Source organism: Egretta garzetta, unplaced genomic scaffold (assembly GCF_000687185.1).
Source record: "Egretta garzetta isolate BGI_Z169 unplaced genomic scaffold, ASM68718v1 scaffold64, whole genome shotgun sequence".
NCBI classification, from domain to species: Eukaryota; Metazoa; Chordata; class Aves; order Pelecaniformes; family Ardeidae; genus Egretta; species Egretta garzetta.
Genome location: NW_009259596.1, coordinates 4,944,247 through 4,955,033, shown reverse-complemented (window position 1 = coordinate 4,955,033; position 10,787 = coordinate 4,944,247). Strand labels below are relative to the sequence as shown.

At 40.9% G+C, this 10,787-nt stretch overlaps 1 protein-coding gene across 1 annotated transcript in view; it reads right to left on the bottom strand.

Annotated features, from left to right (window-relative positions):
- Nucleotides 1–4,129: 4,129 nt before the first annotated feature.
- The window catches only part of IL17REL (interleukin 17 receptor E like), a 47,342-nt gene continuing 40,684 nt past the window's right edge, over nt 4,130–10,787 (bottom strand). Inside the window, exons 14-17 of the mRNA XM_035893720.1 lie at nt 8,457–8,516; nt 6,737–6,794; nt 5,140–5,194; nt 4,130–4,157 (exon numbers count right to left, since the gene is read on the bottom strand). Of these exons, the coding sequence (XP_035749613.1) occupies nt 4,130–4,157; nt 5,140–5,194; nt 6,737–6,794; nt 8,457–8,516 (201 nt within the window). The remainder of the gene's footprint in view (nt 4,158–5,139; nt 5,195–6,736; nt 6,795–8,456; nt 8,517–10,787) is intronic.

Here is a 10,787-nt window from a genome sequence, read left to right as displayed (position 1 = left end):
TGCTACATTACAGTTCAGTCAACCTGCTATCTGAGGAACTAACAGGAGCAGCACTGTTTCTACCCCCCTATAGCTGGACGGCTTCCCTTCTGCTGGCTCACATATGCTTGATTTTGCGGTTCAGGGAGTGAAATCAGCAGTAAACTAACCCTGCAAAACCACTCATCATTTCTCTTCCCATTTATTGCTCTGAAGTAGTTTATCTGAAGTCCAGAATAGAGGTGGGTCAGGCACACAGCCTCCAGAGCACTGGGTTAGATCTGCTGCAGCTGTTATTATGGCTTAATGGATACACAGCTACTCCTCAAGATGCAGCAATTCGAGCATGCCACCCAAGTATAACTTGCTATCAAGGTATGGCGGTGTGCTCACCACCACCACCCTCCGCGACCCCAACCTCTTCCCGTAACTCTGCTGAAGTGATAACCACTTCAGTGATCCTGATAGATGTGTCTGGTTGTGAAGGATGCACCCAGTGGATGTGGGGGAGACAGATAACAACACAATAACCAAGGGCTATTGTGCAATGCGCCCACCTAAGCACAGAGAAGGAACTAAAATCCATGGTCCGTATGCAGATATGACGATGAGCCAATCATCCGACCCCCACCAATACAGAGCAGCCCAAGAGCCCTTGGAGCTCTCCTGCACGGCAGCGGGCTGCACGCCAGGATCTCCCCTTGAGCAGGGACGCCTCTCAAGGTTACTCCTCGAGGTTGAGAGATTCCTTACCACAATGGATCCTCAGTAAGTGGCTAACCGCATGCTAAACTTTGAAACCTTAGCTAAGTGATATAAAGGATTTATTGCACACATATAATCCTTTAGACATAAACCATTGACCAAGTCTGGGACCAGGATTGGATCCAGCCGCACCTAGACTCCCCTCTGAGGAAGGAGTTTAGAAAGCAAGGGGATCTTTTCAGAACCTCATGACTCAGCAGGAGGGTCTCCCTGGCAGTTTTGTCTGACCGTGTCCTCTGTGCAGTAAATAACCAGTGTGAACCTTGCCATTGCAACTTGTGAACTATTGTCGCATTTACTACTGAACTTTGTTAACTCGCTGTTTTACATCACTAAACTATATTTTTTGCCTCCCTCTCACTCCATTCATGACACAAGGAAATGTATCCATTACTGCAAATAAAGACATCTGAAATACTGCAGCAGCAGCAGCAGCCTGGTTTCCCACACCAGACCCAGCATGGGTGTGGCAAGTGAAAATAAGTTCCAAAATAAGTGGAGGAAAACTGCTTTAATTTATGTGGTAACTTTAAATGTTAGTTTCATATTTGTGCAATGCACTATGCACAGCTGAAAGTCTTTTGAAGAGATTACTACAAAGCCCATATCAGTACTTTTGCTATACCTCAATGATATTCTGTTATATATTAATATCTCAGAACTGGGACATTGATGCTCTGTGATGATAGTAAGAATGCACATACGAAATGAAAACCAAATAACTGTGGGCTGTCTCAAAATAGGGTGATTGGACTGGGCTCACAATAAGCAAGAGGGGAATTTCCTTCAACAAAAGAATGGAGACTCTACAGTATTAGCCAAGTCTATAGGCAATCGCATAGGGGATTTTTGCATTTGACCGTTATTACAGCACGTTTACTTATGCATTGGTCAATATTGCAAAACTATTGCATAGTTCGGGTGAGAAAAAGAAAACATTTCAGTGGTCAGCAGAGTGAAAAGAATACTTTTAGACTTGGGAAAGATTCTCATACCTTCTTCTTTCAGGATCGGCTTACCATTGTTTAAAATGCCTTGTGAAAAAGAAAAAAAAACCTCACACTTTATTTTTGTGGCTGTAATGTCACAAAGGCAGTAGTGTCTGGTAGCTTAGTAATGCAGAACTCTAACTTCTCTAAAGGCACCACCTGCATGGAACTCCCTCTAGAGCATTACAGGTATAGGGTGGTCCAGTCACTATTTGAGAGAGCGGGAAGAGTCGGCTTTAGGGGAGCACCAATTTTGTAATCAGAAGAAAAAATATTTACCTGAAGTAGTGTATTAGAAACAGAACTCTTAAAGATCAGCTTGGGAGTCAATCAGAAAAGCTACCAGCAAGTTTCTCACTACACAAATGCAAACAGGCAGACCTGAGCCAAAGTATGGAAATACTACTTAGGGAGTATTTGCAAACCTTGCCGTAAGCAGGTATGTAATGGTAAGCATTTAGGCTAAGATGTCTAGGCTCCCTCTAAAAGAAGTATCCAAGCAGAATGAAATATGCTTGGGAAGTACCTGTCTCTCTGCAGTGGCCATTGTGGGAGCCTAGACCACTACCTTGGAATAAGCGCTTTGTTTTCAGACAGTTAATTTAAGCAGCATGTCTTCTATGTTCACTATTCAAGTTTTCCTGTAAAACAGCATCAACTGATCAGGACCACGGCTGGTCACATTCTTTTTGGTATTTCCATCACTGCAGCCAACGAGAGAAGACAAACTGCAAGACGTTTAGCATCTGTGCAGCTGAAACAGGGTCTTATCATTGAAAGCATCCAGCTTCAGTACAGCTGCTTCAGGACCTCATATGAACTTGTCATTGAAGGCTGTGTTTTGTCTTAGCAGTACAGCTGCTTCAGGACCTCATATGAACTTGAAGGCTGTGTTTTGTCTTAACTACACTTAGGTTTTCAGATCCTGCCACACCTGTATATTCATTTTCAGTCTGAGGACATATTCAAAAAGTTGATCTTAAGACTTTTCTGCAATAAAAAGCACACTGTACAAGTCAACCTTTGCTACAGAAAAGACTTTTCCACTGGAGGAAGGTAAAGAGAGTAATGTTATGATGCTTTCTCAGCTGAACGGCTGAATGTCTTGTTTCTGGCTGCAGTCTGGAGGGTATTAAAGGAAAAGCAGATGCCTGAATAGATCAGTGCTTCTGTTTCACAGCCAAAGCAAGTAACTAAATGCTTTAGGAAAGCTGCCTTGCCGCCTCTGCTTTTGGAGCTGTAGCACTGCTTGGAATAAGAATATATCAAATAGATGTGCAGTCTACACAATGAAGCTTTGATATCAAAGGAGCCAAGCAGATTTTGTCCTCTTCAGGGTACCTCAAAAACCTTGTGTTTCAACACAGCAGATATGTCTTCTACACCATATTAGTCTCCTGTAAATTGCTCTTTGAAAGTCTTGAAACAAAAAAAAAACCACATTCAGATGGAAAATATTTTTTTATTGATCAGCTTCTCATTCCAGACCCTAACTCCCCACCCATATTCCTGATCCCACATGACCAATTCCACATGGTTTCAGGATTTTCTATTAATCATCTTTTCGTTGACTTTATTTCCTTGTTACACAACAGGAAGTAAGGATGTTTGACAGGAGTATTCACTGAAATAAAGGCCAAATGTTTGATAATCAGTACAGTTGTAATATTATTCACAACAATTGAGTATAAATACTGTTATAATGGAAAAAAAAACCAACCTTCAATTCTTTCCACTAAACTGTTTCCTTCTAGGCTGGATTTCCACATGACAGTTTTAAATAGCTATCAAACCAAAGACATGTACCTCCTTAGACAAATAAGAAAGTAAAATACAAATGCAAACACAGAAAGCAGTTGTTAGGTGTATTTAAGGAATATGGTCTGTCACGGTGAGATCATCAGAGCGGCATCAGAAAACAAAGGAAATTGCAAAGAAGGATAATGTAACAAAGCTGAGAAAACTTCCTCCATTCTTCATTTCTCAAAAACTTTTGCTTCTTAAACCAAAAACTGCAGCTTAAAAATTAAGGTTACAAATAAGTAAATCTGGAATACTTGTTCTAGAGACACACAAGGTACTACAAAAGTACTCATTTACAGCATATTGTATATAAAATACCAATTTAGAAGGAAAAGGTGAGCCTGACTCTCTAAGTGTTCTAAGACTTTTTTTGTTTTGAAATATTGGGAAATGAAGAATCATAATCTAGCTTCTTTTGGACATGTTAGGATAGGCTTAACTTGCTAAATTCTTCACTCATAAGGATAATCTCACAGTAATTAGCAGAAACTACTAACATGAGAGATGACCAGTTAGACAAGATTTGCAAGTTACACCAAAAAACAGCTTGATGTTGAGAAGATACTAAGGACCGTGAAAATGTCTTGTTATATTCAATGCAAGGAATGCACACTCTTCATTCTAGGGGAAAAACAGAAGAGGAAAGAAGATTGGCTTTTTTTCTCTGAAGTGTGAGAGAGTTCATTGCACTTATATGTAGTTGGAGTTAAATAACAAATCTAACCATTTGTCTACAGCTTGTGGAGTTGACTGTCACAGTCCAAACAGCACTCATGAACAAACGAACAAAACCAAGATACTTTATTCTGAATGGTATCTTCTGACAAGGGAAAAGCCAAAGACTGCCTCAAAGCAAAGATGGTAGCCCCTTCTCAACCACATGACTTGCGTAACTTCTGCAAGGCTGTGTATTTTTTCCATCTTTGAACAAGGGCTTCTCAGAGCATCTTTGCTCTCTCTGGAGTTCTAGGTTGCTCCCACTATTCTAGGTTGCCTCTGAAAGGGTATCCTCAAAGAAAGAGCTTTTTTAAGAGTTCAGGGTCTACCAAATCATACATCCATGGGCTTCATTAGTTACTGATTTTTTTGCAACCTAAGAATAGGTGTTTTGCAAAGGGCTGTGAGAATGAAAAGAAGCACTGGAACAGCTGAGTAGACACATCTAATGAGTGAGAGCAGAAAGGGGCCCTGCCTGTTAATATCAGGGAAAAAGAGGAGGGCAGGTGGCAATAACGTGAACGTCATTCTCAGCAAATCTGAGATTGTTCCAGGGTTCTTGAAGGTTGTCTTGTTACCTTACAAATTTCTCACTTCCACTGGTTATTTGTCTCCCTTTGTCCTCTCTCTTTGGCAGCAAGGCAGATGCCTCTGACGCCAGACTGCACTGTGGTGCAATAGAGAGAGAGCGAGAGGAGAGAAAGCACAGGAGCAAGAGAGGTCTTCAGTGGGGACAAGGAAAGAGGAGAGATAGGAACCTGATATTCGGGCTGGCTAGTACAAAACTCACTCCAATATTGCTCCTGTTCTTTAGAGAGGCCAATGATATGTTTTCAGGATTAACAACTCTACCAACTCTCAAAGATGCTTTAAATTGAATGAATACCTGTGCATCATGGCCTTTGCTGGGTTTCCATCACCATATGTCTGACCATGAAAATCTGAAGAAACAAGTGCAAATGTAGGTTGCCATTTTGTTTTCATTATGGTTCACATATTTATTCACAAATTAACTGATGTGAGTTATTGTTTCATTCAGAATTGGTAAGTTTCTTTTTTAATAGGTGAAATAATGTCTCAAAATGTTTGGCTACATTAAACAGAATCCAGAGAAGTGGCCAAAGGAAAAAACAAAATCTAAAAATAACACAAAGGTTTGTCTCTAAGTCAACGTTATTAAATGAAAAAAAAAAGGGGGGGGGGCATTTTCCCATTTCCAATGGAATGGAATGGGAATCTTGGTTTTGAGTAAAATATATATGTTAATAACATCATGGGTCTTTTGGACACACTGACACTGCTTGGTATCTTTAACAGTGATACTTAACAATGTAAATTTTTATTTCACAAAGATGCATGCAGTAAATATTTTCACTACTTTCACTATGCCATTACAAGATTATTTCTCATTTCGTTTGACATTTTGGATAATCCCAGAATGCCATATCTGGAGCCTTTCGTTATCTTACATGCTTTCATCATACCCTTCACATTTGTTAAAAGGAAAATATGAATAAGGGAAATGCATCCAGATTACATGAATCACAACACTCTGACTATTTAATTGATTCACCTTGAGTGGGCTTGTTATGAATTTTTAAGTGGAGAAGAAACCTGAACTAACATTATGCAAGCGCTTGCACAGAGGACTACATTTAGACTACAAATTCAAGCCCTCTCCTTTTCAGTATCACTCTTCCAAATCTGAAGCTATAGTTAACTGACGGGTATTTTTAGACAACAGAGAAAATCCATCATAGGAATCACTATGTTTACAATGAACTGGGAGGGGAGGTTGGTTGGTTGGTTGGGCGGATTTGGGGAGGTGTTTTTGGCAATGCTCAGCTTGACTCCTTTTAGACTTCTTAGCTCTAAACTTGTCAACCCACTCCCATGCTCTTCACCATAAACCCTATGGCCTTAGTTCACTCTGAACTCACTGACTTCGACAAGGCCTTACTTTCAGGGCTTGGAGATTTGGGAATGTTCTGACTCCATGAGCACATCTGAGTGTACCTCAAATCATAACAATATCCTCACTGTACTTCTGCCATGGCGGGAAGTACCACGGTCCCATTTGCAGACATGGGGAATTAACAGCAGGGCTGTGCTGCAATCACTGCAATGACAGCACTGTGCACCTACTTGCCGGGGACTGTTTTTAACTAGTTAGCTCATGTACCGACAGCGAGGTAAATATAGGTGTGGCACGCAGAACTTGGCACAGGATGGAAAATTCACCCAGGAAGCAGAGAAAACAGCCAGCCACACAAGCTGCCCTTGCAGTAGCTAATTAAAAGCTAGTTGAGGTGTATGAGTCCATCATCTATAAAGGTGACCGAGCATATCTAGCTCACATGCAGACATCTACGTTCAGTCAGGTGAATCCCACCTCAGTTTCCCAATGAAAACACACTTCACCTGAGATGCTCTTTTCAATATAGTCAAGACCTAATACTTCTTTTGTTATCATTCATACTTACCACAGTGGATATCACAGATCTGCAGTGGAACTGAATAATCTACATCTGTCCTCCAGCCCTTTTAAAAGAAAGAATTGAGGCTTATTCCTCTTTCAGCAGAACTGTTACTAAACGCTTGTGTTGCCAAAATGAGATTGCTTTATTAGTTTACTCAAGTGACTGCATTTTTAAATCTGTTTTTAAATAAATGCATATGGAGACTGCTGGTCTGGTGCATATTTAGTGAGTTGCAATCGCTTTTAGGTTTCTAAACGATAAAGCTAATCCAATTTGGAGGGAGGGGGGAGAACTGTATTCTGACAGATAATGTCTTATTTACAAAATAAATTATTTAGGCAGGATAACATCAACTTTACCAAATCTAATTTTTCACTAGGGAAAGGAGAATAACTCTCATTACCTAGAAGGCTCTTGCCAGTCTCACTTTCATCTTGTCCCTTCCTTCCTAGCGGCACAAAGTGAAGCTGACAAGGGCCTTCCAGGGCACCTGCCGGAGCCTCGTGGCTCCGGCTGTCAGTCTCTTCGTCCTCGTGTCTGCTGAGAACATCAATTCCAGAGTGGAATAAACCTATCATCAGCTTCATGCTTATTTTCTATTAATGTTGTCTTAATAAAGTTCAGCTACAGAAATAGTGTGCAAAAATGTCAGAAATAATTTCCTCAGTGCTGCTTTCAGGAGTGCTAATTCTAGCAAACTATGCACTGACTGTGGTGTTTGCTCTATGCCTAACCTTTTCCAGCTAATGTCAATTTTTGAAAAATTCATCTATAATTTCCTTGGATCTTTTGATACCTTGGAACTTTTTATTACAAAGGAACATATAAATACAGGATTAGCAATTTCCTGATGATATCCCTTTATCTGCCACTGACAAAGGAGCAAGATCATGGAGAACAACTTCTCTCTTAATTAGCGTCATCTCAACAAGAGGTGGTGGCAGCACATCAAGTTATAAATAATGCTCTTTGCCAACTCCATTCGCACAGTAATCAGATTTGGCTGGGAGGAGAAAGAAGTGAGAGTGCCTGCTGGATTTCTTTTTTTTTTTTTCTTTTTTGATGATTTGTTCTATTTTGTACAGAGCACCTGGCAAAATCAAGACACATACCTGAATGCAAATTGTTGACCCACACATTTCCCGTGACAGACCAATTGATACAGACTCTCCCTAATGAAAAGAAAAAAATTGAAAAGTATTATTTTTCATACCCTGGAACAATGAAAATGTATTGTCAGAAATAGTGTGCAAAAATGTCAGAAATAATTTCCTCAGTGCTGCTTTCAGGAGTGCTAATTCTAGCAAACTATGCACTGACTGTGGTGTTTGCTCTATGCCTAACCTTTTCCAGCTAATGTCAATTTTTGAAAAATTCATCTATAATTTCCTTGGATCTTTTGATACCTTGGAACTTTTTATTACAAAGGAACATATAAATACAGGATTAGCAATTTCCTGATGATATCCCTTTATCTGCCACTGACAAAGGAGCAAGATCATGGAGAACAACTTCTCTCTTAATTAGCGTCATCTCAACAAGAGGTGGTGGCAGCACATCAAGTTATAAATAATGCTCTTTGCCAACTCCGTTCGCACAGTAATCAGATTTGGCTGGGAGGAGAAAGAAGTGAGAGTGCCTGCTGGATTTCTTTTTTTTTTTTTTCTTTTTTGATGATTTGTTCTATTTTGTACAGAGCACCTGGCAAAATCAAGACACATACCTGAATGCAAATTGTTGACCCACACATTTCCCGTGACAGACCAATTGATACAGACTCTCCCTAATGAAAAGAAAAAAATTGAAAAGTATTATTTTTCATACCCTGGAACAATGAAAATGTATTGTGTCTCTCCAGCTCTTTGGCTTGTTTGCCAAACAAACATGGTTTTGTTTTGCTACATGTTCTACTGTGTCAGAAAATTAATAAATTACATATTCATTACAGAAGGTTATTTATTTTCAGAGGTATCTCCAGATCTCAGTGACCATAAGCAGCTGGCATAGTCTTGCCAAGCACAATTTGGGCAGCACAGGAAGAGGGTTAATGTTCCTGCATTTTATGAAGCATCATAAGGCAGGACACCCTCCCCACCACGGCTGCTCTCACCATGTTTTACCAATGAGCATCTTCACTTCTTTTCCCTGGTGTACGTGAGTTGAAGGAATGACCCTTTCCTTACAGTTCTTCTGGATTTGCCATCACATTGTATGCTAAGAACAAGTTCAGCCTTAGGGTAAAATTGTCCTAAATCACTGTTCTGACACTTAACGTTTGAATGTTTACGGTTTGTCCTCAAAATAAGGTTAGTTACTCCAATAATAGCTATGAATCCTACACTGCTCTCTTTAGCGTGGCAAACTCCTAAGATGATTTGGGGCAAATTAGGTGAATGTGTTCTTTTTCAGGCATGCCTGAACAGGGATTACTGTGTAGAGAATGAACACTGGGAACACAGAGCTAACTCTTGATGAAAACTCTGTGTATATTGCTCATGGTGTTGAGACAGGAACTGAATGTAATTTATGTGGGCTTCCACCCTGTCACAGCAGCAAGAGGGCATAACAGCTTTGTATCAGAGGGAAGAAAACAGCATTTTTAAATGCATCAGTGCCCTTCATGAAACCCACAGTTCAATACCTAGCTGTAATTTATTGGTGCTCCACCATTGCCCTTCTCACTTACCAGTTCACACAGGGAACCTTTAAAACCAGAAAGTCTAAACTCCACAGATTTCATGTGAAATAAGCCAGTTGAAGGGAAGTGCCACTCTAAGTGTTCACTGAACACAGTGTTTGACAACTCTTCTACCATATAGATCTCCATCTCAGCCGGTAATAGAGCATTTCCCCAGATACCTTGCCCCATTAGGACTGACTCTTGATAGCACCACCAATGCCCTCTGTGGTCTGTGTTGATTAGGATAGCTGTTTTTTCCCAGGCCTTTCCCCATGTTCATTCAGCTCTGGGGTCTCCTGCAGGAGCAGTTAGCATGTTCCACTCAGCTTCAGCAGCAAATCTGAGTTGGGAAACTCTGTTTTTAACAGCTGCTCTGTTACATTCAGCACCAGAGATGTAATAAAGACCTAAACTGATTCATCAGAAAATAAATTCAGCTTTCAGTATCCACCCCTTTGAGTTTAAGAAGTCCTTATTCATAGCTGCCTGCTTGTCAGCTACCCCCTGGTATGTGCACCCTGCACACTGAAAGCATCAGAGGTACTGAAAAAAGTCCAGTTGCAGCATGAACCTGCATAAAGTGGCAAAGAAAGAAGTACAGCTGGAATATATCCTAAAAAGAGGAGAGGTAGGAGCTACAGCATGCTCGTGTCCTCTAAAACACATCCCCCCACAGCAGAGTGAAGTCAATGGGCACAGTCAGGAGTAACAGTCGAAATCACAACATCTGGATTTCTCAGCTTTCTCAAAACCCATCATATGACATCTCGTATACCTGGTCAGTGGGGCAGACAGGAGGAGTACACATTTAGGGATGGTTGTAAGACTACTGAGGAGCCGGTTGGTGAACCAGCAGGATGCCTTTCAGCATGGTGGTCCCCAGTAGCTCCTGGGACTTGTCCTGCTAATATTCTCCTATGTGAAAAAGAATGCTATGGCCACTCTTCTGCTCTTTGACCCCACTTTCCAGATGTACCTCTCAGCAGATCACAGGTCTGGCCAACAAGGTAACTCTGGTAGGCAGGGTTGAAGGGCAAGGGCAAGCCACAGTGCTGCACTGAAAATGTATGATACAGGCTCAGTTGCAAAAGTCGAATGAGGCTCCCATTTCATGACAAGCTGCTGCCTGAAACAGAAATCTCACCCTCACATAATCTTTTCCCTCTCTCCCCCGCTTTGGTGGAAGAAGCAGTTGTGTAGTCACACAGGCAGCCAGTTCAAAAAGCTAATTTGGCTGAAAAGTTGACTATTTTGCATGTAGGGTTTGTTTTGGCAGCTGTGAGATTTAGAGGGACTCAGGATCATCATGGATTTATGCCCCAAGTCTTACATTTCATGATGTGAGATTTGCCAGGTCAGCTGTATCAGTGACCC